Genomic DNA, 26,435 nt, shown 5'->3' with positions numbered 1-26,435 from the left:
GAGAGAACTGAGACAGAGGAGGACTGTGAGGCAGGCCAGTCGTGACCCTGCTAACACACTATCTCAGTTGACCACCTCACCCCGTGCGCTTTCAACTCACCAGTGAAAGGGAAGAGGCGCCCATCTTGCCAAACTACTGTGAGAAGTAAATTCTGTAAGTGTCTAAAACACGTTTGTTATTCCACCAACTACTAAAAAACCAAGTCCCTTCTTTTGTCATTTATTGACTGTGAAACTTGGTTTCCTTATGTAGCCAAAGCTCAGATTCTATTATGAAAATCCAGGTAACGAATGGGTTCTTGAGGGGTGCCTATCAGAATGACAAGATACTGCCCATCTGCTCAAAAAATTCCATTTACCATTTCATTGTTGTTGAGCATTTTTTAAAATTTCAAGACAAGGTTGCTCTGTAGACCAGGCTGGCCTCAAACTCAGAGATCTGCCTGCCTCTGCCTCCCCAGTGCTGGAATTAAAGCCATGCGCCGCCGCCGCTGCCGCCACCACCACCTGTCTTATTGAGCACTTTAAACTAACATATGGAATTAAGAACTAGAAAATGAAAACTCTTGGCTCAGCATCATAAGGGACTGTAAGTCAAAGATGCTCTTCATCCTCAACCTGGATGTGAAGGCCCCTCCATCTTGGGTTGGTCCAGTGCTGATTCAGGCTACCCTGGGGTCAAGGGTTTTGGCTGTGTCTCAGTGGGATGCTGCTGTCACAGTCTGAGGACAGTACAGAGGAGGCTGCCACAGAGGAGACAGAAGGAAGAGGGCTGTCCTGAGCTGACTGGGCCCAGGATCTCACTGCTGGTACCCACAGGCAGACTGCCATACATAGGGAAAGAGACCTCTAGGACAGAAATAGCAGCTCAGGTGTTTACATTAGACAACTGCAGGTGTATGTGTCTTGTATACAGGTAAGTAAGATTTCCTAAGAATAAGCCTTTCATTTATTTCAGTTTCTGTCTGACTCAGTAACTGGTCCTTACTACAAAGAGAAGAAAAATCAGTGCATTTTGCCATCTTTAATTATCACAAATTATCCAGGAATAAAATGAGAATCTAATGTAAGAAAGTTTCAAAACGTACTTTCTTCATTCTTAACACTTCCCATTTGTTCTTCAAGAGTTTTGTAGTCAAAATGGAACGCTTCCAACACTATCACCAGCAAACTGTCAAAAAAGATAAAGACATGCCCTTTGATTAGCAATATCATCTATGAAGGGGAGAGGGACCGTGAGGATAGCAACGGGACGACTGTTTACCACGTGACACTACCGAGCATGACTGTAACCACACAGTGAGCATACTGTCAGCGATCTCAGAAAGACCCCTTTAGGAAGCAATGCTTAGGTTACATGGTAAAGACAAAAGACAATTGACTATACCTGACCCCCAGCTTCTGGTTGATCTGGCCTGTCTGCAAGACGTGAATGAAATGTTTCAAGTAATACACATAGGCTGGCCAAGACAGGTGTCTGCAAATAGCTCCAATCACCTCTGTGGCAGCAATGGTTATGTTTTCATGCTGTAAACAAACCGAGAGCATCAATGTACAAGTATCGCTAATAGAACACAAGGTTAATTTGGTAAAGGCCACAGGGCAGCAGGCCGCTGGGAATTACAGAAGGAAAGAGACTACCCGTTCCTTCTCAAGGAAGTTTACCAACCACTGTCACAAATACTGATTTGGACATTGTGTACATTTGTCAAATAAATCATCCTTACTCCTTTTCCTACCCTAATCCCAGAAAAGGATGGTATCAACTTCTTTAAATTCTTTAATATTAATGCACTCTGAACACCTTGTTACCCAGATCTTCCAGATGGGTTCAAGACTCCTGGTAGTGAATGAGAAAGAAAAGCAGTTGTGACCAATGTCAAAAACTACATACTACTGCTTACTGCTCTTCAACTAGAAAAGTGGACAAAATAAACCCAGCTGTCAAAATGAACCCAGGATGTTCAATACAGCAAGAGAACAGTGCTCCCCAAGAGGAAGGACGTGAACGTTGCCATGACCTGAATTTTCTGTACACACAGGAACTGTGGGGTTCCTGCACAGGAGAAGAACCCCGAAGAGTCAACTGGTCTCTGAGTTAGAGACAGACGCTGCGCATGGTAGTTGGTCTCCAGGGAGGAGTAGCCTACAGTCCAGGGAGACGGGAGAGGCCGCTTGAGGAAAGGCTCCTTTGATTTGAACACAACACTGAGTTGGTGGTTCTTACTGGCTTTTAAAACTGGGATTTAAAGAAGCAACCTTGAAGGCTGGGTATGGTGGTACATGACCACAGTCCTGCTACTGGGAAGGGAGGAGGGCATAAGTTCAAGGCCAAACTGGGTAACACAATGAGCCACCCCCACCCTGAGAATATGGAAAGAAGGAAGGAAGGATCTTGCTAGGCATGGTGATTCCGGCCTATAGTCCCAGCACCTGGGAGTCTGCAGCAATAAGATCGCTGTGAGTTTGAGACCAGCCTCTGTTACACAGTAAGTTCTAGGACAGCCTGAGTACAGAGTGAGTCTACAAACCAACCAACAAGAAAACCAATGAACCAAACACACACACCTGTAAGGACAGCAGCTGGAGAGCTGAGATGGAAACTGAGAGTTTGAAGGCACCGTGGGCCACACAGTGAGATTCTTTCTCAAAGAGCCAGAAACCATTTTAGAAATCTAGAAATTTCTAGAAAGGTGAATTTCATTTTTATTTTGGAGATTGGCCCATATGTGCAATAATAATAATAATATATAATAATAAATATAAAAAATATATTTACAATTTACACAGAATTTCCCATGTGCCAGGAGTGGTTCTAAAAAATCCGAACCACATTCATTTCAATCTACTTATGATGATAAAATTAGTATGGTTACTAATGCTCATGCTTCCTCTGCCTAGTGGTTTACCTTGAGCAGTTTCTCATCAAGAATTGGAGTCATGGCATAAGGCATGATGTAATTCTGGAGAGATTTACAAGACAGTACAACCTGCCCTTCCAGGAGTTGTCTGGCCAGCTTCTTCAGGGCTCTCGCTCGTCTGTGGATCTAGAAAACAGATAAAACACTCAGTGGTTACCGCACGCTCTCTGCTAAAACACCTCTGCCTCAACCCTATGTGCTTTTCTCTGAACTGTGTACAGGTGGGAAACCCTGGTCATGGACTAGGTGACCAAACACCCGGGCCTTGATTTGTTTTCAGAAATGTAATGCATAGCACTTAAAAATGGACCTGAACCCTTAGGAAAACCGGAGAAAGTTGACACTGTTACGATTTGTCTTTGGTGATGCCACCAAGAAACGAGACTCCCAGGAGATGATCGAGACTCCCAGGAGATGATCGTCTCATTTGCAAATTTGCCCGATGGCTACGCAGAGCAGGGAAAGGAGCTGGGAACCTCGGGCCATCTTTGCCAAAGGCAGACTTGTTTCAAGTGTTATTTGAATGCATCTACCTGAATGTGCTTCATGTTCTCAAAGAAGTCCATTTCCGGGTCAGTGTAATGAGTGAGCTGCACCAAGTCCTTAAATTCCAGTTGATTGGGAAAAGTTTGAATCAAACAGGAAAGGATCAGAGTATAATCATGTTGAACACTCTGCAAACATCAAGATGAGACAAAAAAAGGAGTATTTTAAAAGTATCCGTTTCCTAGATAATATAAGGTAGATGAAAAAGCTATTGCTATTTTAAGTAAATCATTTCTTCCCCTCAAGAAAAAAAAAAATAAAGTAAAAAACCACATCACACCACTCCCACCGCCTTCTCCTCAAAAGACTTGGTAACTGTGAATTATTTATACTTTTCAACAGCAGAGGAGGGAGAACACCGCAGACAGTAGTAAGGAAAGGATGAAGTCTCAATACCTCTGTCTGGCTCTTCAGTCCTTTCCTCAGTCTCTCCAGGAGAGTGCGGTGAATGATCTCCTTATAGTCTTTCTCTGTGACGTTCAAAGCAGCTAGCCTTTTGATGATACTTGTCAAGCACATGCAGGCATTGTCACTTAAAGACATGTCTCCTAACTGAAAGTAAGAAAAAGCCCAAGTTATTCTACTGTTAATGACTGTTATCTATTAAAACAATACAGACTATTATTTCCCCAAGAAAGCGAAACCCCATTAAAGCTATTCTGCAAAACCCTACTAAGAAATGCCTGTGGCCAGGCGGTGGTGGCACACGCCTTTAATCCCAGCAAAGGAGGCAGAGGCATGAGGATCTCTGAGTTTGAGGCCAGCATGGTCTACAAAACAAGTTCCAGGACAGCAACAGATACACAGAGAAACCCTGTCTCAATGCCCTCCCCAACCTCCAAAAAAAAAAAAAAAAATCAAAAGAACTTGGGGAGTCCAGAGAAGGTTTTCCCAACTCAGCTAGCAGGCAGATGCAGCCTCCTTGTGCTGAAATTTGACATGATAAATGAAGAAATAAGCCCTGGATAGAAACTCTTAACCTCAGACAGAGTAAGAAATACCAGTTACTTGAGGTCACTGCAGGTTAACAAGTCATTGGTTTCATTTCCTGTTTCAGATTTCATTCCATCAAGTAATATGGCACTTAATACAAACACCCTTTACCTCTAGTAAATCTTCAATAAAAGCAGATAAACCTTCTGTTAGGTTAAGTAACAGTTAACCTAGGGATGAACATATTTTGATGCCATAAAATTCATTCTTTTAAAGTTCAACAGTTTAAAAATGTTTACTTGTGCGCGTGCGCGTGTGTGTGTATGTGTGTGTGTGAGAGAGAGAGAGAGAGAGAGAGAGAGAGAGAGAGAGAGAGAGAGAGAGAGAGAGCGCATGCATGCATACATGTGTGGAGGAGGGCAGAGGACAGCTTTTAGGAGTCAGTCTTGCCTTCCACCCCAGCAAGGCAGAATTTCTACTGCTGTGAGTACTTCAGGTTAGCTAGCTATCAAGCTTTTTAGTCTCCCTCTTCCATCTTGCTGGAATTACAGATGTGCAATACCACATCTGGTTTTTTACATGTGTTCTGGGGACTGAACTCAGGTCATCAGTCTTGACTGGCATATGCCTTTACCCACTGAGCCAGCGTGCTGGCCCTCGTGGGTTTTAGACTATTAAGAGGGCTGTGTGACCATCATTGGAACCTCCTTCCCAGAGGTTTTCATCTTTGTTATTCCCTCCCTACACTCTTGGCAACATTCAGCTCTTCTTTAAGAGGGGCCGGTTGTGGTGTTCTATGACGGCAGGACGCACTGAAGAGGCGGAGGCCGGAGCATCTGTGAATGTGACGTCCGCCTGGTCCACATGGAGTTCCAGTTCAGACAGGACCCCACAGTGAGACTCTGTCCATATGCAAACATTAACCAAACCAAATAACAAAGCAACGAAAGACAGGGGCCTGCTCTGTAGACCAGGCTGGCATCAACCCTGCGATCCCCGGTCCCGCCTCCCCAGGGGTGAGACCGTGGAAGTGTGCCGCCACTCAGGCAATACATAACTTGTTGATTTGATTCCAACTGCTTCCATGTACTTATTAACGTTTTAGTCCTTCAAATCCCGAGAGTAGCAGAAAGTGGTTCACAAAACAAAAAGTCAGCATTTAAAAAAGAAAAGTCTGCCCTAAAAATCCCTGTCCTCTTTCTGAAACAAATTTAGGAATTCAGTCACCGTATTTAGTGGTGTCCTGTCCAAACAGTCTCAACGTTTGCCGCGAGCACCCACCTCCATGTTATAGAAGCAGTTATGCATCACAGGGACCAGGTAGTCAGCATCCACCGTCTGCATCTCCTTTATGGTAGAGGTGATGGTCTGGAATGCTGAGAAGCGGACGTCAAAGTTGATGTCATCGAGATGCCTTTTATCAAAGGCATTAAGCTACAAGAAATGATGGCAAAAACCATATAAATAGATATTAGGGTTAATAAACCAAAATGATAATACTTTTGAAGCCAAAAAAAAAAGCTTGCTTTCTTACCTTTACAACGTCTGTAATATATTTTAGTCCACTTTCAAAATCAGACAGACTCTGAAAGGAAAGGGCAATCCATTCATTCTTTGAGTTTTAGGAGGCAGTTTCTCACTGTGTAGCCCAGGTTGGCCTTACCCTCCCAATGCTGGCTTGCAGGCCTGTGGCACCATTCCTGGCTCTGAGCATAATTAGCAATGGATACAACTAACTGTTCTGCTTTAAACGCCTTAGTCCTCCAAGCCATTCAACGTCACCTATCATCTAGTAGAACAAAGGTGGCTTGCTCCGATGTTTTAGGGGACAAAGGAAAGGGCGATCTGGGATAAAAATGCCTCTCACATACCTGGAAAACGGTACACAGCAACTGTCTTGACAACTTGTTCTTAATAACTGAGAAGAGCTTAGCCAGAGGTTTGAGGAAGCTGGTGGGGTCCAGACAATGCTGTAACAAGTTCTGTACTGTCACCAGGATATCAAGCTCTGTATCCTGAGAATCGGGAGAAACTGCATTTCAGTATTTCAGAGAACTGTATTTATTCTCTCTCTCTCTCTCTCTCTCTCTCTCTCTCTCTCTCTCTCTCTCTCTCTCACACACACACACACACACACACACACACACACACACACACACACTGTTTATATATTTTGAGACCTGGTTTTGATATTTGCAACAATCTTCCTGCATCTGCCTCCTAAAGTGCGGGGATCACGGGTGTGTACCACCACACCTAGTTCAGTTTCTATTTTATGATAGAATTGGAAACAGTCTAAGAATTGGAAAAGATTATTTCATGGCATTTAAAAAATTAGCATTTTAACTTAACACAAAATCTATGGTTACGGTTTTTTCCTTCAATTCTAATACAGACTGTATGTGAGTTTGAAGCACTCTCTTCGGTTGGTTAATCAAAGTGGAGCCAATGGCATGAGCATGCTGAGAAAAATGGATGCTTCTGGCTGTGTATAGATTTGTGGGCTTACAGCTGAATGACTGACTGTCTGGTCATTCCTGATACCCGATAAATGAGCCTCGAGAAGACCTCTTAACTGGACTTAGGGTTTTAGAATCTGATCAAAAACTCTTGGTTGAATATTAAAAGAGAGATTTTTTCACTCAGTTTTGCCAGTGTGATCTATACTCATGACTCCACAATGCACAATGAACTTCTTGGGTTCTATCTGTTGTTAAAGAGGGAAGAATCCAGGAACGGACAGAAGTAATAGGAGGGGGTGGCAGGTGATGGCTTCTCTCCCATCTATTCTAGCCCAATCCCCCTCTACTTCAAATGTTTGACTTCTATACAGCCTTAGGTTTTCTGGAGCAACTACATCACAGAGGTTAACCAGTAAAATCATCCACACAAACAACCCAAGGGGAGAGCAACCCTCCGTGGACAAAGTTAGCGTCCTGTGAACTGTACCTGAGCAACACTGCCCCGGAGGAGGAAGGGAAGGAGAAGTGTAATGAGGAGAGAACTCTGCTCTTTGTCCTTCATAAACTTGCTTATCCTAAAGAAGACAGTGGACACGTTAGGAAGATGCACCAGGAAGAAGCATGGCTAAGCCTTAAGCAGCAGAGAACCGTCAGCTGGGCGGCGGGCGCTCTCACTCCAGCCATTGCTGAGTCGTCGTTTTCACGGGACCCGGTTGTCTGGGTGGGTTCGGATGTCAGTGCTGCGACCAGGCAATCCATGCTTCCTTATTTTGCAAGGAAATAACATTCTCAAGCGCCACCACTAAGGTTTTACACACACGATTTCCATGCAATTCCATTAACAACGCCACAGCAGAGGGATTATTCAGGCCCATGCTGCTTAGAGAAGAACCGAGACTAAGAGGAGCGGCTGTGGTGTGAGGCCGCAACTCTGGCCTCCTGGAGCCTAAGGGCTCAGCATCTTTCCACTGCCACATCGATGACCCGGGATAACTTGGCCAACACTTAGAGAAACTTAGAAACGTACATAAAACATTCTGGCTTCTATCCCAGTTTATCGTTTTCATGTTGCTGAAAGTAATATTAAAAAGTTGTCAATGTTTCATAAAGCTTACATTAAAATTTAAGATAAAATCATTTCTTACTAACTTTGCCTTTAGAGAAACTGATTATATATTATTACTTTTACTGCCAAAGTCTTTGAAAAAAACAGGCTTGAGCCTTCAAACAGTTTGCTCTTTCTAGTATTTTCAGTGATCTAACAAAACTTGAGACTGATTAAGCAGCTATGCAAAGGAGGAGCAAGCAAGTCTGACCAGGGCCTGGAAGACTCAGCAGGTGCTGGGCCTCCCTCCCCTTCTGTATGATGTTCACCCCTGGACATTCAACCCAGCATCTTGTACGTGCCTCGCACAGGTTTTGTTCTTTTTTCCTCATTTGTTCAGTTAGAGGTTTTAAAAACTTTAACCCATGAGCGTCCCCCGGACCTTTTACGGACGGACGCCACTTACTTGGAAAGGATGCCGAGCTCCTTACTGACTTGTGCCCTGTTCTTCTTCTTTTTCACCTTCTCTGCACTTATTGTGCTTTTGCTGAGATACTCAAGAATCGCAGGCACATGAGGCACAATCAGTCTCCCTCCCACAGTGACAGGCTCTGCAACAGTGATTGTTTCAATTAACTCTCCTTCATCATTATATATTATCCTCTTGATGACAGATAAGGAAAGTATTCAACTATTAATGAGCATTTAAATTTCAACTCTAATCATTAAATAACCTTTTCTTCCTTAAAAGAGAGACACCAGAAGCTAAATCACACGTATTTATTTATTTATGGTTTTTCTTTTCTTTTTTTAAAAAAGATTTATTTATTTATTATGTATACAGAAGAGGGCACCAGATCTCACCACAGATGGTTGTGAGCCACCATGTGGTTGCTGGGACCATGTTGAACTCAGGACCTCTGGAAGAGCAGTCAGTGCTCTTAACCTCTGAGCTATCTCTCCAGCCCTATTTATGGTTTTTCCAGGCTGGGTTTCTCTGTGCAGCCCTGGCTGTCCCCAAACTATCTCTGTAGACCAGGCTGGCCTCGAACTCACAGAGATCCACCTGCCTCTGCCTTCCAAGTGCTGAGATTAAAGGTGTGCGCCACCACTGACCGGCTCTTAAATTACCAATTCATGTAAGACCTTAGGATACATAACTCATCGCTTACACCAGTGCAGGAACTGTTGGGATAGATAGTGTAACAGAAGAATTCAGGTACAACAGCGGAAAACATTTCCCAGTGTCCTGGAGGACAGCTAAGAACTTCCTGGGAAGAAGTAATCTACACGTGCAAGGAATTTCTGATTACACACTTCTCTGAGACAAGAAACCTTTCCACACCACACGGCTGTTAAGAAAGTCAAATGCTACTGATTCTTTTCCGAGAGCGACAGCTACTCTGAAGTCTGTGAACCACCCGCTTTGCACAGCGCACACACCTGCGTTGTCTGCCACCTCGGCGTACACACAGCCAGGAACCGGCAAGCTCGGCACTGTTTCTGTGGGCTCAAAATCTGGAAGGCTGAGAAGGTCATCGACTATGTCCATTATAATGCTGGCTGTGGCATCGGACAGATTCTTTGCAGAGAGAACAGCAAAGACATTGGTCAGGATATCACATTCTGGTTGTCCAGGTTTCTGTTTAGCCAGAAGAGGGAAATATCTGCAAGGAGAAAGGCATTGTAACAATTACCTTATTTCTCAGTGTCTTTATGTCTAAAACATTCCCTAAGAGTTTCTGCATTGACTTTAACAGGTGTATGTGTATATGAGGAGAAATTACTTTAAATCTAGAACCCAATGGCTCATTCTAAGCACACTATAAACATTCTATTACATACATACGTGTGTGTGTGTGTGTGTGTGTGTGTGTGTGTATATATATATATATATACACATATATATATATATATAGAGAGAGAGAGAGAGAGAGAGAGAGTGAGTCTTCATGACATCTCTATGAGGTACCACTATTTCACATCACAGATGAAGAGGGGCAGACCTGCTAAAGCGACTGAGCTATCCTATGAAACAGCAGAGCTGAGACTCCAGTCACTGCTGGACTTCCAGTCTCAAGTCTTTTCTAAAGAGCCTAGGAAGGTTCGGTTTTCAGTGATAAGGTTTCTAAAATGCAATGTCTACAAACTTATATAGAGATCTATGGACGACAACACAGTGTTGTATTATGTATGTGGATATATAGAACTCAGAGAATACGATCACTTGGAGAGGACAAAGCCATCCTAATAACAAAGCACCCAGGAAGAAGCAGAATATTCCTCTGTGTAGAAACATATCAAATACTTTTTAGGAAAAAAACCTTGGGTAGATTAACTTTATCATTGGAAAGAGTTCAAGTATTTGGCACCAGCACACTAACAGAAGTTCTAAGCAGCTCTGTTTCTGTACCTTTTGGTCCAATTAATATCTGACATAGTATGGACAGGCTTCAACCCTTCACACACATCGTCATCATAAGCAGTTATTTCTGTTATGTCAGGTACGCCTGTTATTTCTGCCTGTGCGAACGTGTGTGTTCACATGTGGGGGTCGGAGGACAACCGCGGGGTCTTCTTCCACTTTTGTTTGGAAACAGAGATTCTCACTGGCATGGAACTTTGCTAAGCGGGCTAGGCCAGCTGCAGTGAGTGTCCACACATCTGTCTGCCTCCACCACCCATCTGCCTGCCTTTACACGGTCCTGCAAACAGAACTCCGGCTCTCACCTTGCCCGTTAGGGACCTCACTGATCCATCTCCGAGCCCTAGGCTCTGTTACGTCTGTCTTACAGTGAACAAGCGGAGGATCCGAGACCCAAGGTGCAATGCACATGCCCATGCTGAAGGCCATGGCTTAACCAGAAACTTCAACCACCCTCTGGACACGCAAGGAGTACCAAGCACCCCTGTGATAGGAGGAGAACTGTGGAGGGAGACACACCAGGAGGAGAACCGGTCTCTGCTCTGATATTTTAGGTAGGAAACTAGAGTACAAGCCAGGCGTGACGGCAGACTGCTGGGCCGACAAAGCTCAAAGGCAGAGATGGGTACCATGGGGGACATGGGTGGATGTCGTGACTAGAATCACGCAGCTAAGTCAGTCAAGGCTCCCAGACCACAGTGCCCGTCCTGGCTCATTACTACTTTTTTAAAATTGCATGTCTCCGTCGGCAGTGACGTCTTAGTTTGTGCAACCGGGCAGTAAACAAGTGTTAGCTGGCTTGAGTTCCCCGAAGTCTTCAGACAATGTACTCTTCCTCGTAAGATTAAGGATAGTGACACAGCTCTGCTCTAACTGGATTACTGCAAAAGCCAACCGTTAGACGTTTCTATAGATGGACAAATCAATTTTAACATCTGACTGGTACTACGTAAGTGGCAGCTTTACATTTTTTTTCACATTGATTTATTTTTGTGTGTGCACATGTGTGTGAGTGAGTGTATGCTACTAAGCAGTACACGTGGAAATCCAGAGGGCAGCTTGTTAGAACCAGTTCCCTCTTTCCACCATCCTTGTGGCTCTAAGGGATCAAACTCAGGCCGTGTGCCTTCGGCCGATGAACCATACCTCTGGCACTAGGTCTATGCTAACGCTAGTTATTCTGCCCTTGAAAAGAGTACCATCCTCATGAAGCAGTTTTTGACACATTTATTCATTAATTCTTTCACATACAGCTCTCTATGTGTGTCTGTGTTTACTGGGATTCTACAGTCAGTCAGGCCTCCTGGAAATACTTCTCAGGTGAGTACTACTTAGGAAAGGAAACAGCTGGAGTTACAGCACTGGACGAGCATTATGGGAAGCAAGCCTAGGTCCTCTGAAAGAGCAACAAGTGCTTGTAACTGCTGAGCTACCTCTCTAGCCCATCGTCTACTTTCTCAGCAAAAAAAGAGGAAGAAATTTCAGGATTCATGAAGTGGTGTCCAATGTGGATGTGCCTTGACTAAGGAACCAAATAAAGTAAGATCAAACTGCACTGTGGCACCTTCCTGGACTAAAGCCTTGAGTGGCCTGTTTGTATCCATCACTACAGAACTTGTCTTAAATACGACTACAGAACACTGTAGTCGTATGCTGCTCGAGAGTAAGACACAAAATCGCCATATCAAATGTGGAAATAAGTGAAGTGAGGCCTCTTCCTACCAACAAACAGGCTCTCCTGCTAGTAAAGAGAACAGATGAAGAAAACATTTTTGGGTCTTAGGGGAGGTCTATTTAACAACAAGAAAATACTCATGCCATAACGGTAAACGATGAAAAACAAAATGAAAAACTGGTTATACAGTATGGTCCCAATTTTGTAAAAACCAATGCCATGTAAATCACCACCAGATCAGTGTCAAAGCATTCCCTGACACAGAAGCTGCATGTTTATTCAGACAGGAGTTTTAATTCTCCATTTCAAGTAAGAACTGGGAAACAGACACAATCAACTATCAATGAACAAATGAGCATTTATTTTTGGGGAGAGCAGGCCAAAACAGTAAAGTTATGTGAGGATGCCACCCCTTACGCGATCTACACTCCTCTCCCTTGGCCAGGTCAGATCAGATGACTGATGCAGTTATCACACTGTGGAGGAGGCACACACACATCGACTGCCATGCCTGGCATCGCTTTGGACTTTGTATACAATTTTCCTTTATATCACACTGCAAGATGCAATTGTACCGTTTTTGTTGTGAAATACTCAAATATTACAAAGGACATATGACGCCTCCCTTCCCGGCTAAGATCTCACTCTCACAAGCAGTCCAGAAAGGCTGGTGATGTAGAGGCTGAGAGCGAGACAGTGGTTACTAGAGGCCAGGAAGGGCAGGACAGAGGAGGGACAGAGAAACCCTGGGCAGCAGGTACCACTGAGCTTTGGACTCTACTGCACTGTGGGGTGACAGCAGGCAAGGCTAAGTGCACTGCATTATTTCTAAAGGATGGAAGAAAGGATACTGAATGTTTTTACAAGAAAGAAAAAATATTTGAGGATGTATGTTCATCCTGATTTTTACACTATACAATGTACATGATATACTTCACAAACATGTAAAACTTATATATTTATTTTTTAAAGTTTCTCACACATCCTAGATATTTTTGTTTTATTTCATATTCATAGACAAATATATCTATGAACATTTTTCTTGGGATATATCACGTATATTGTTTCAGTCCACTAGTTTTCTTAAATGATGTATTTTGAGTTCTTTCCATGTTTTTATTCAAATTTATCTGTTTTGACTGTACTTAAGTAACTCCCTACACAGCAGACGGCCTTAGACCAGTTCTGACTAGAATAAAACACTGCTCTTTTTCAAAGGAAGGAAAGTCTTACCTTGCATTTCTGCTCCAGATACTAATTAGCTTCAGTAGAGGAGTAGGCGAATATTGACTCTCAGATCCAAGCCTGCAGATCTAGGAGACCAAATAAAGGCAGTATAAAACAGAGACTTAGAGAAGAACCAAAGCAGCCACTAAACAGAGCAGCACCTCAGGGGAGGATGGACAGACCAGGGCAGAGAGCACGCAGAAAGGACAGAGGCAGGCGAGGGAAGGGCAGCCAGGATGCCAGGAGAAAATGGGAGCCGTGGTGCCCGGAGCGTCTAGATACCGGGAGCAGCTGCTTGGGGTTCAATGGTCAGAAATGACTGAGTTCACACAGCCAGAAACTGTTCTCAGGACCACGTCTCCCACATCCTCTTAGCTAACTAACCATTTACCATAACAACTGCCCACCAGCAGAGAAATCAGGAAAGCAATGCTGGTGAGCACACACACCTCCCCTACATTTGTTAGTACACGGTGCTGTGGAAGTCAGAACCCATTTCCTTAAGGCACACAGTCACAGTCAAGTGAACCTTCAGTACAAATGTCACGGCATTTAAAAACTGACTTGATCTTTAGGTCTAAATGTTCTATCAACTTGCAGAAATAGAGTCTTGATGCAAGAAAAAAGAGCAGACAGCATCCATGTCTGGGTGGTGGGTTATGCTGGCGAATTAAAAATAACGGGAGAAGTAGAAGTCGTCAGGCAGGATATAGAAATCAAGTCAAGGTTTACCTGGGGCCAGACTGCACCATGAAACACAGCATCGATTTCTTCTGCTCTGAACTGATAGGATTCCCAATCCAAAAAGATATCGCTGACCATTTTGATTCCCAGACGTCTTAAATTTTTCAGTGGGTTAATAAACCGTAGCTGTATCTGCAAACAAAGGTCTTTTTCAGACAGACAGGCAGACACACACACACACACACACACACACACACACACACACACACACACACACACGATTCCTTAGAGGCACTCTGGCTCATGTGGCAGGGAAAAAAGACTCAGAGCTGGCGAGGTGCTCAGTGTTTAACAGCACTGGCTGCTCTTGTGGAGGACCCAGGCTCAGTTCCCAGCACCCACACGGCAGTTCACAACTATCTCCAACTCCAGTTCCTAGGATCTGATGCCCTCTTCTGGCCTTCAAAGGCACTGCACGCGCAGACATACAGTGAAAACACTTATATGCATAAAGCAATTATGTCTGCTTGGACGCACAGAGGCTAGAGAGTCACAGCAAACACTAAACAGACATCACATCTCCTTCTCTACATGGTGTGAATCTGTAACAATGCAGGCCGTATGTTCAGGCTCAAAGCAGACTTACTGAGTCTCCATCAATGGCATTACAGCCATAGTCTGTATTTATATGAGGGACTAAAAATTCTGAATTCAATATGTGGGGGATTTTATAAACTTGGGGATGACAAACATTACGCAGAATTCCCACTGGATATTAAAGAATGAATGTGTTTAGCCTCAGAGAGGAGAGACAAGGGCTTTGGAGTGATGCTCTCCAAACAAATAATGTTAAAACCAACAGATCAGGTGACTCAAATCCTCAACACCTCTCTACCTGATCAATATATTGGGGGTGTTAGCATTTATATATATATATGGCCTTATTTTCCTACAGCTTCACCTAAAAACCATCCTGAAATGTAGGGCAACAAGGGAAACCCTCTTACGTAGTGAATGTCAAGTCTATGTCCCAGACACAATGAATAAAACCACGAGGGGAGTTCCTTGCCATGAAAAGCCAATACTCTGACCAACAGAGAGGTCTAAATCTGAAATCGCTCATTTTAAATTCAAGCACCTATGAACAAGGATGCTCTTCATCTGCCACATAAGCTCAAGGAAGCCTGGATCTCACACACAATCCACCTTTATCTGATCACCTCCTTAGTCAAGGTACAGAGGAAATCATGCAGATACAAGAAGGTGACACAGTGACAAGCACTCTGATCTGCTTCCAGTCCACTGGGAGCATCTGTGCTGTCCCTGGAGTCGGATTTTGGTAGAAGACAGAAAAGGTCACAAGGCATTGTGATGGTCTGGAGCAAATGACAAACCAGCGTTAGGAAACAAGACCTCAAATAAGACGCCCCTCCATTCTCCATCCCTGCTTCTCTCTACGGGCAGGATAGGCACATGCCACCATTTCTATAACTATAGTTCCAGCTGTCCAGTTTACTCCAGTCCTGTTGACCAAGCCAGAGGAAAAGCCGGAAAATAAGACTTTGTAGACTTTATGTATATTTATACACGGCCACTGCTTCAATGTACAAACACCACAAACCATTTACTTCCTTAACACACACTCACGACAGCCAACACCCCAAAGGTTATGAAAGTCATAAACAGCAAGTGTGTAACTGAGCTCAAACACATATTAGGACAAAATCACCATGGCGTGATTCATTACGCCTCCCAGAGGAACTCCTTGGACCCGTGTAAAAGAGCAAGAGGCTCCACATCCGTGAGCCAGCCTAACACCTCAGGAACTAATGAACCGTGAAATTGCACAAATGATCCTTGGAGTTACCAAATGTTGGCTTGGGAGCAAGGCCCATTACTGAGTAACTTCTAAGTTAATCATCAGAAGTCCAAAGGACACCGCTTTATGAAACTTGTCACCTTCGTGATTTAACACCAGCGGAGACACTGACTTCTGTTTGCTCTGAAGCACCGATGGAAACACTCATATTCGCCTTTAAGCTCGCACATAACAGAGAATTTCCCAAGACATTTTTTGGCTTCTCCAAGCCTCTTTCCTACAAAGCAACCAAGGCAATATTTTTCTGTTTTTTTTTTTTTTTTTTTTTTTTTTTTTTTTGAGACAGGTCTCACCATGTAGCCACTTGCTGTCCTGGATCTCATTATGTAGACTAGGCTGGCCTCCAACTCAACAGAGATCAACCTGCCTCTGCTTCCAGAGTGCTGGTATTAATGGTGTATGCCAGCACACCTGGATAAAACAGCATCTTTTTTTTTTTAAATGTGTAGCCCAGGCTGGCCTCAAACTCGCGATCCTCTTGCCTCTGCCTCCTTCAGCAAATCGTAGCTACTGGTGTGCCCACCACACCCGGAATGAAGCCGCCTCTTTATCACTCCCCTGCTTACGGCGTCAGGAATCTCCCAGGAGGAAGGAAGTTTCTATCCATCCTTTCAAACGAACACACGTCCTATCACCAGCCTCACTCACTGGGCACTTCCACTCACTGGGACACTCTCTCGACACCTCTGCCTTGTCTCTTCTTAGGACACACTGCAGATGTGCCACTGCAGGGGGTCAGCTCTGGTGACTCCCCTCATCATCAAGGCCAACCTATGTCTATCTAAAAAGTAGCCAACTTCTACTTAAGACTGTATTCGAACGGCAGTTCACGGGGTGTGTTATGAATTAACAGAGACAATTTCTTCTCTTTCTTTTTTTTAAATTTACTTTTATTTCATGTGCATTGGTGTTTTGCCTACACACATATCTGCAAGAGACTGTTGGATCCGCTGGAGTTGAAGTTACAGACAGCTGTGAGCTGCCACGAGGGTGCTAGGAACTGAACCCAGGTCCTCTGGAAGAACAACCAGTGCTCTTAACCACTGAGCCAACTCTCCAACCCCCAGAGACCATTTCTTGACAAACTGAAATTTTTGCCCATTTGCCAGAGTTCAAAAGACAGAATCGGAGCCTGGGTCTTTACTTCAAATCCAATTGCTCCCAGGAGCCTTCTGTGCATCTAATGTACAAACTATTCCCCTAGGTTCCTGAATGTAAACTCACGGCCACTTTCCTATTGCAACAGAACAGGTCTGGAATACAATTCTGAGAAAAATCTACAGGCTCCCCTTCCGGCAGTCGGCCAGCTAACTAACCAGTCCTGCTCATCACACGGCTTACTTCCTCAGAACACTGGCCACATTGGCTTCAGCATGTATTTCCAAAAGTCTAAGCGACTCTCAACATAACAAGGGTTACAGAGGGAGTTTAACCTTGAAAGCCACTAGTGATTCAGATGCCAACCCAGCTCCCAAGAAAGAGTGTTTCTTTCAGTTGAGAAGACAGCATCTCTGAGGCCCTCACCTTCTCTCGCTGCTCGAGGATGTGTGAGACGGTCGCTGTCATACACAGCAAGATCTGCAGAATCTTTGGAAGGTACTCGCTGATCAGATGACTGATGTTCTTCAACACGACCTCCATGCTATTTAAGATGCCATGCTGACGACCCACGGGAAGAACCTTAGACAAATCCAAGTCCTCTACTGCCCGAATGACTGCAGAATGGCACTCCCCTAGTCAGAGAGAGGATGTGGTGTTCAGTGAGGTGCAAGGCTGTTGGGATCACCGTGTCCTTCCCATCTCCCTAAATAATGTGGCTTTCCCAGTGCTGTGTTATTTATAGGTGTCAATGCACTTTTCTCATATATTATCTCCCAGTTTCTACGAAATGCTCAGTGAGCTGATTAAGTTGGGTTTGCTATTCACATTTCAGATAGGGAAACTGAGGGATAAAGAAAGATAAGAAGTTAGTTGGAGGGCTGATTCTAAAGTGTAAATCTCATCCAAATTTATTTTATTATTATTTTCTTTTTTGAGATAGAGCCTCTCTATTATGTAGCTCTGGCTGTCCTGGAACTCACTCTGTAGCCCAGGCTGGCCTCAAACTATCAGAGACCCACCTGCCTCTGCCTCCTAAGTGCTGGAAGTAAAGGTGTGTACCACCACACCCGGCTCACCCAATTTAATAAAAATACCGTTCCTGAACACTGGACTTACTGAGCGATGCTGAGTGTGGCAGAGTCATGAAACTGCTAGAAGACTAAGAATAAAGTGTCCTCTTTCTCATATAATTTCAGATTAATAAATAAAAATGACTCTATAAACAACTGCTACACTACTGATTGTAGAATTTGCTAAACAGATCTGCACTGGGTACTGCTTAAGCTTTGCATAGGACCTGAAATCGGATGATGAACTTACTGGTGCATACATTTAACGGCAGCACCTATAACTGTATCGTTCGTATCCACCCACCCACAAAACCTTAGTACTCACTAGTGCCATTCTCCTGTACAGGACAAGAATAATACTAGATGGGAACCAATGATCTGGGACAAAACAAACTGAACTACAAATGAGTATTTATGTTGGGCTAAAGCCAATCTATTTTGGAACTAGAACAAAGGATTTTATAATCTGAAAGGTCTGAGTTCAAATCCTACCTCTACCAGTTTTCTCATCTGTAAAATGGGCAGTTACATAATGAGAGTGCCTGTGTTTGTGCAAAGGGCTTTTATAACGTTATGTGTGGAGTAAGTGCTCCACACATCTAGTCATGGCAGTGATCACCATGACAAACGTCACATGCTATGACAGAAGAGAACACCGACCTTAGCCTGCACTATTACACTTCTCCCAGCTTTTCAACTGAGGCCAGCATCTGGGCCACAGGAAAGATGGACAAGCTGCTGCTCACTGTTGAACAGGTAAATGATTCTGTGAATAAATAAATAAATGACTAAACAGCAAGAATTCCAGCAACTTGTTCTTAATCTCTCTCTGTCTCTCCCTCTCCCTCTGGTGTGTGTGTGTGTGTATTCTAAAATACAGTCTCAGTATGTAGCCCTGGCTGACTTGGAACTTGTTATATAGACTAGTCTGGCACGTTTTTTCATTGGTAGAAATGCACACCAATAGAATACACAGTTTCTAAGCAGTCTTCTAATATAAGGTACTGACAACCCAGGGTCAACTGAGATCAGCAGTTTACAGTGGACTGCATTCCAGCAAACAGACATCAGTGAGGTGGGAAGAACCAGCCCCATTAGGAAGACTTCTGCCCTGGAGCGTTCAAGGTCACCACAGGGGTATGCACTGGTCAGAGAGGCAATGGGTAGCTACCGTTTTTGAAGTGCTTCACAGGTTCAGACAGCAGGTCTAAGAACAAGTGGATCTCTCCAGGTTCGGTCCCAGCGAGGAACCGCAGGACAATGGCCATGCGGGTGCCGGAAGCGGATTTCCCCTGGGTTTTACTCCCTGTCTTATTCTTCATCCGCCCATACAAAATTCTGAAAAGTCAAAACAGCGTCATCCACATGCATGTTGCACTTATCACTAGCTGCCTGCTCTGCTGCAGGTTTAAGGAGCTAATCCAGAGACTCCAACGGCCGTGTTATAAAGTGACGGGAAAGGAAAACAGGGACCATGGAAAACAACGAGACAAGGCCAGCAGGAAACAGAAAATAAAAAGGCTTGAAGGTAATTCACCTTATGACAGGGAAAAAAAGCAATAAAACAGGCAATTCAGGGTAAGTTAAACCAAGGATAAATGAAAACAATAATACAGATACTAGAAGGAAGTGAAATAAGGAAGAAAAAAAAAACATATAAACCAGCAAAAGGTATTTAGAAACAAAAAATATATCCTAGGTGGCCAGAGCTATACAATGAGACCCTATCTCAAATCAAACAAACAAAATAAACAAAACAAAAATCACATGAAACTTATCTAGTTTTATATGCAATTTTTAAAAAGCCTTTAAGGAAAAACATGATTCCTATGCTACAGTGTCACAGCACAGAGAGAAAAGGGAAAAGCATTTTTTTCCTTTATGGAAGGTGGTAGAAGTAATACGTGGATGAGTTAAAGAGTAAAATGAAAACCAACTCGAATTTGCTTCTAAACATAAACCATCATTCCCACTCCCCTCCCTCCCAATCAACCCATACACTAGACTAAGCCACAAGCATAAAACACGACACTTGTCCCTCTCCCTTCCTTGTACTGCCGACACTGGCCTTGAACCCAGCTCCTAGGATCACATGCATGCAGAACCAAACTAGACTCAAAATACACTTCTCTTTTGTTTTTAAAAGATTATCATTTATTTTATATGTGTGTTTTGCTTGTAAGTATGTGTGCCACATGTGTGCCTGGTGGCCAGAGGTCAGAAGTTACAGACAGTTGTGAACACCTAACAGTTGTGAACATCTGGTAACTGAAGAGGGTCCTCTGCAAGAGCACCACGTGTTCTTAGCCACGGAGCCATCTCTCAGCCTTCACATCACATTTCTAAATAGAGGATCAACTGATGCTTTCAAATTGAGTAAGGATCACCCCAGGAAATGCAGCAAAGAGCAATCAGTACATGCATGGGGATAAAAAGTTAGCATGACCATTTTAATACATGCTTAGTAACGGTATTCAACATCCATCTCTCATAAACCGTTAGATATTTAATAAAAGCTATTTTGTTTGTTTGGGGTAAGGTCTCACTATGTAGCTCTGTCTGGCCTGGAACTTGCTACATAGACCAGGCTGGCTTGTAACTCAGACATCAGCATCCTCTTCTTTCCTGAGTGCTGGGATAAAAGGCATGCAACCCAGCTAACTGCTTCTTTGCAGTATAATAAAATTTACTGACAACACTCAAAACTTGAATATATGGTTTAAAAAAATATTAAGACACCTTTAAACTATTAGAGGCATAAAGAACCTTTGTGTGAGTTTACCTATGGTAGTTATGATTTTTAGAAATTAAAACAGACCAATTTTTAAAATATTGTTTTCTGAATTCACTGAAGCAAAACATGTTCATTACATGTTAATATAAATAACTTTTTAATGAAAAAATAATTATATCTCAGCACTTGTGAGACTGAAGGCTCTGTTTTATTTTCTGACTGGTTTAACAGATCATGACCAGATGTTCACATTGCTTCTGCAGCTAACCCACTGGGGTGGAAGAAAAGCCCTCCATGTTACAATAACTGTGTCTACTCCGTTTTGATACGAAACAAATAGCAACTGGCTGCAACATGGAATATGAAAATCTATCAACAGACTCTATTGACTGTTTACTAAAGTCTATTCCTCTTGAGCTTTGTACACGCTGACTTTGTGACATCCATCCATTACTTGGGAAACAATGGCTGAACAAGTCACGCAGAAATGTCAAAGGCTGACACACCCCACTGTCAACCAAAAGAAGAGGCACACTAATCAGCTTTTCAAAGTACCGTCATCTACCTCATCAGACATGTTTTCAGGTTACTGGGAAGTTGTAAGTTCACAGGAACAGAAGTTTTCCAAAATTCTAATTTTCACTTGATTGTTAAAATTTAGTAATTTGAAACCAATTCTGTCATTTGTTTTCTTTGATTTGTCAAACTTACTGCATTTGCGTTTAAGAAAATTCTTGTGAAACACCCAAGTATAAAAAGAATGATGCTTCATTATTTAGGCTTTCAAATAAAAATGGTGCTGCACTGGGTGTGTGTGTGTGGGGGGGGGCATCTGGTACAGCTTGTAATACACTGGCACAGATGTCATCCCCGAGATAAGCAGTGTGCAGCAGGAGTATCTCACAATACGTCTAATTCAGCACCTAAAACAGTAAACAGAGCCATAGCCAGAGCATTCGAAGGACACTGACGGACGGAGTCCTTGGTTTTCACCTCGTTCTCCAACTATGTGTCCATGATGAGTGACAAGTGTAGTTTGCTGCCACTGTCCAAAGAGTCAATGAAAGAAGAGAAAAAGCAAGGCTGCAAATTCGGCTCAGCAGGCGGAGTGCTTGCCCAGCAGCACACACAAGCCCTACCTGTGATCTCCAGTACTGCTGAAACAGAGCATGGTGATGCATGCCTGCAATCCCAGCGAGAGCTCAAGGCCATCCTCAGCTACACAGTGAGTTCGAGGCCAGCCTGGGCTACATGAGACCCCATTTAAAGAAAAAAAAAGAAGACTCACATGACTGTATTAAAACTGTTTTTTGTTTGTTTTTTTGTTTTTCAAGACAGGGTTTCTCTGTGTAGCACTGGCTGTCCTGGAACTTGTTCTGTAGACCAGGCTGGCCTGGTCAGAGAATTTGCCTGCTTCTGCCTCCCAAGTGCTGGAATTAAAGGCGTGCACCACCACCGCCCGGCCAGAACTGTGTTTGATTCACATGTTTAAAGAGTATGAATACCTCATCAGAATTGGAAACAGATCTGCCCGGTGTGCAGTTTTCACTATGGTGCTGTCTTCTGAAATGCTGAAATGCACGATCTCTTCTTTAAAGCTCCTATCCTCCAGCAGCCTCTGTAAGTTCTCCCTTTAAACAGAGTCAGTTCAAACAACCGTCAGTCCACAGCACTTTCCAAAGATGGCAAGAGCAGTATTTGCAGGTACAACTAAATAAAGTAACACACCGAGGAGTTCATGAGGCTCACACCCAGTAGGCCATCCTCATAAAAATATCTTCAAATTTCAAGAGGTAAATGGGTTAGAAGGGACTAGAGATGGTCCACAATCCCATGCTTAAAATTAAAAGCACATGACACAAAAGCTTTACTCCTTAGACATTCCCATTCCCTAGGTAATCACAAAAGTTTTATGGAATTACATTAACAGAGAAATGTTACCACTTTCCAAGACATTTTAAATTAATAATCTCTTTTCCACTTTGTTATCTACAGAGAATAATTCAACAAATACACTACTGGTTTTCATTTCTTCCCTGGAAATGGTTATGATTACTTTGGAAGAGGGAAATTTCTCAGGCCTTTAAGACATTATTTCAGAAGTGGCTCTAGGTAAAAGGAAGTAACGTTTTGTATGCCTACCTACATAGCTCACCTGTAAGGGAGGATATGAGGGTGTTTGTAGGTCATTATGCAATCCAAGGCTATTTTTTGCACTGTTTGATCTTGGTGTAGCAGTAACTAGAAAAGAGGTTTTACAGAATAATTTAATGAAGTAATATATACACAAACCATGAGATAGAAACTTGTTTAATAAACCAAATAACAAGACTTTACTTGGGCGGAAAAAAAGAAAGAAAAGGAAAGGAAACTCTGACCTGAATACTGTGGGTGACCTGGATTTTAAACAACTGGGCTGGTCTTGGGACAAGGACACCCTATACTATAAAGTTAATGGTCAGTCAGCTATCAGGAGAGGACTTGGCTGTGGTCCCACTGTTACCTGTGGCAGGAGACTTCTGAGCTCAGACTTTCTAGTAAGGTCTATGTGAATTATGTGCAGAGCATGGACAAAGTCTGCTGAACAGATGGAGTTCCACCAAGACCATCAACATATGAGAAAACTTCATGTCCCCAGTGGGTTTAGAACGACAATCCAATTGCACTTCTGTCATCTTGTCTGGGGCTGGGGACATACATTATAATTCAGCACTTCACCTATCTGTTCTCATTCCATCTAACAGACGCAGACGCCAAGTCCCCACCACGGCTGGGCTCAAGCAGCAAAGGCGGCCAGTCATCCTTTCCTCTGATATAGCATGATCTTACTGTCCTTACTTCTAATCCAGCTGCTCAGTGTTAGTCACTCTGTCCTGAAGCTGACTTTAAAGTCAACACGATTACTGCAATCTAAAATGGCTCATTAAGATGATTTTTAAAAGTATGCCTATTAACAAAAACAGCACTTAAATGAAGAAATGGACACCATCCACGGTTACCAAAAACCTAAGTTACTCTGGTAAAAAAAAAAAAATGAGAGGAAAGTTTGCAAGGATTAATGCACTGAGGATTTATTTGACTTACCTGAAGATATAGTTCATATAATTTGGATTCTAGATACAAGGCCCGTGGGTTTGAAAACTTAGAGAAGACTTGCAAATGAGCAATTAACTGCCTAAACAAAACAAGAGGTTATTGTAGTAGTAAAGAATAAAGATGATCTTCAAAGAACATTGTCCACAATTTTATTCTTTGACAAGTATTCCAAACACACACCCCCATAAGTCTACTGTTAATTACCCAAGCAAATTTTAATGATTAGAAAATTATCTTCTGGAAACTTTGACTCTCAGGCAGGCTTTCCACACTAGAAAAACCTTCAGGATATGCTTAGAAATGCTTAAGTTAAACCAGAACCGGAAAGAAGGTGGTTAAAAGACTGCTCTCAAAATGTGAGTACAGGTGACCTGGGGACCTATTCCTTTGCTAGGTTCCAAAGGGCAGGCAAGTGGCCGGATTCACTCTTCCTCTCACTCAGGAGAACACAAACACTTGATGGCATGCAACAGAGGTCCAAGTTGGGGTGACAATGGCTCTTGCTTATACGACTGACCAGAAAAAGCAGCAATGCCCTGAGATTAAAAGTTACCATGAAGATAGGGCTGTCCAGAGCAAACGACACCATCTACTACAACGGGCGGAGAAGGATGTGTCTACCTCATCTGCCCATCTGATTTCCTAATTAATTAACACATGGACCCTAGGAAGGAAGATTATAAAGCTGGCTATGCACATACTGAGACAGCACCAAGATCATTCACTCACTCCTCTCAACCTTCTCCCAAGGGTCTCATGATCTCACTGTGTAGCTCTGCTCACCTGGAACTTGCTATGTAGATCAGGCTATCTTTGAACTGAGAGATATGCTTGTTGCTGCCTCCTGAGTGCTAAGATTAAAGATGTGGGTGTGTGCCACACATTCAGAACAATTAATTCACATTAAATTTTTTTTTTTTTTTAATATTATGTGCATTGATGTTCCTGGGTGTCGGGTTCCCTGAAACTGGAGTTACAGACAGTTGTGAGTTGCCATGTGGGTGTTGGGAATTGAACCCAGGTCCTTTGGAAGAGCAGTCAGTGTTCTTAACCACTAAGCCATCTCTCCAGCCCCTTAATTCACATTTTAAATGATGGTGTGTAGTAGCAATATTCTAGGTTTGGATATAGGTGGTAGATGAATTACAACAGAGACCTAACCCTCATAGAATTTCTCCTTCCTTCCTTCCTCCCTCCCTCCCTCCCTTCCATCCACCCACCTATCTCTCCAGATTGCCCCTGAACTATGCAGATGAGGATAACTTTCAACTTCTGACCCTCCTCCCTCCGCTCGCAAGTTAAGACTATAGGTGTGAACTACACATGAAGTGCTGCTTGAACCCAGGGTCACGTGCACTCTAGGCGAGCACTCTGCCCACTGAGCCCAGCACATCTTCATGTTTAGTGTTTTACATAAGCTTCTTTAGAACACTTCAAAGTGCAGGGAGGCAGGCAGTTATTAGCGAGAACAGCACTTGCAGCCCGTAAGGAATTTCTGATTTTCATAAGAGCTGTAAAGAGCTAATATCCAAAGCAAGCAGGGATTCCATTCTACAAGTATAATCAATCGGTTATGAGAGTTTGAATCATGTAAGATAATTTCTACTTTAAAAGACCAGAAAACCTTCAGTGAGGGAACTATGGCTAGAAGTACATCTTGAAGTGTGAACGGATTCTCTCAGTGGGTAGAAATGAGGCCAGGGCATTTGGACAGAGGCAAGAGCATGTGTGCAGGTCTTGGGGGTGAGAATGGTCAAGATGTGACAGAGAAATGGCTTATTCATTTATTCAGCAAACACATACCTAGAACTAATCTTTTGCTAGGGATTATGCTGATGGAAAGAGAAGAGACTAGAGTTTCAGGCAGCTTGGCTGTGGGCCCATGCTTTACACACCATTTCCATTGGTTGATAGGTCTTTTCCCTGCCCACGGCTGGAGCTTTCATCTCTCGGCAGCAAAGGATCCTTTCCTCTGCAGAGGGCCTTCTCTGAGTCTCTGCCTCTGTCTCTGCGGTAGACGGGAGTAATTCTCTACAGTACTCCCGTAAGCCTATCGAAGTATCTGACCATCTATCCCTACACTGCAGGTGGCTGCGGTTCAGCTTTGCAGTCTTACACTTAGCAAAGGGCACTGGCTGCAGTTACCAAGTGGATACACTCATAAATGGCTAGTGTGGAAATCCACAACAAGTAAGATCTAAAAGTTTAAGAGCAACACCAGCCTTGGGGATCAGCCCCTCAATCCAGACAATCTCTGGGTAAATTCAAAAAGCCTCTGAGAGAGGGTTTTTTTTAAAAACAGCTTGGAACTATTTAAGTAAATGAGTAACCAGGGGAACTAGAAAGTGTCGTAGCATAAGAAAAAAGTAACCAGCAGGGCTAAGTCAAAGGGAAGGGAAGTGCTGACCAGAGACTCTGGTGCCTGCGACCCTGGCACACAACCACAGCGCCGAAGGTACTCAGCACTCCAGGCTGCAATGCTCTCATCTTTAAAGGACCCATAACAAAAATGAACCACATCAAAGTCCCTCGGCTCCTAAGATTCTGTGCTGAAGCAGGAAAAACTAGTCAGTAACTGTTGCCAAACACAGCAACAGTGCCCACGGTGCCAAGAGACTCAAGAAAGAGGCCAAGAGA

The 26,435-nt window shown here is 43.3% G+C and overlaps 1 protein-coding gene across 1 annotated transcript in view; it reads right to left on the bottom strand.

Moving 5' to 3' along the window:
• The window catches only part of Utp20 (UTP20 small subunit processome component), an 83,533-nt gene that overhangs the window by 22,843 nt on the left and 34,255 nt on the right, over positions 1 to 26,435 (bottom strand). The window contains exons 23-40 of the mRNA XM_037211919.1: positions 23,787 to 23,877; positions 22,858 to 22,943; positions 22,208 to 22,333; positions 19,140 to 19,306; positions 17,322 to 17,530; positions 13,967 to 14,110; positions 13,241 to 13,320; positions 9,351 to 9,574; positions 8,374 to 8,518; positions 7,350 to 7,437; positions 6,272 to 6,415; positions 5,935 to 5,985; positions 5,682 to 5,834; positions 3,864 to 4,019; positions 3,455 to 3,595; positions 2,910 to 3,047; positions 1,388 to 1,527; positions 1,089 to 1,171 (exon numbers count right to left, since the gene is read on the bottom strand). Coding sequence (XP_037067814.1) covers positions 1,089 to 1,171; positions 1,388 to 1,527; positions 2,910 to 3,047; positions 3,455 to 3,595; positions 3,864 to 4,019; positions 5,682 to 5,834; positions 5,935 to 5,985; positions 6,272 to 6,415; positions 7,350 to 7,437; positions 8,374 to 8,518; positions 9,351 to 9,574; positions 13,241 to 13,320; positions 13,967 to 14,110; positions 17,322 to 17,530; positions 19,140 to 19,306; positions 22,208 to 22,333; positions 22,858 to 22,943; positions 23,787 to 23,877 — 2,366 coding nt within the window. The remainder of the gene's footprint in view (positions 1 to 1,088; positions 1,172 to 1,387; positions 1,528 to 2,909; positions 3,048 to 3,454; positions 3,596 to 3,863; positions 4,020 to 5,681; positions 5,835 to 5,934; positions 5,986 to 6,271; positions 6,416 to 7,349; positions 7,438 to 8,373; positions 8,519 to 9,350; positions 9,575 to 13,240; positions 13,321 to 13,966; positions 14,111 to 17,321; positions 17,531 to 19,139; positions 19,307 to 22,207; positions 22,334 to 22,857; positions 22,944 to 23,786; positions 23,878 to 26,435) is intronic.

Source organism: Peromyscus leucopus, chromosome 18, assembly GCF_004664715.2.
Source record: "Peromyscus leucopus breed LL Stock chromosome 18, UCI_PerLeu_2.1, whole genome shotgun sequence".
In the NCBI taxonomy this organism is placed as follows: Eukaryota; Metazoa; Chordata; class Mammalia; order Rodentia; family Cricetidae; genus Peromyscus; species Peromyscus leucopus.
This window is presented reverse-complemented; position numbering and strand designations above follow the sequence as displayed.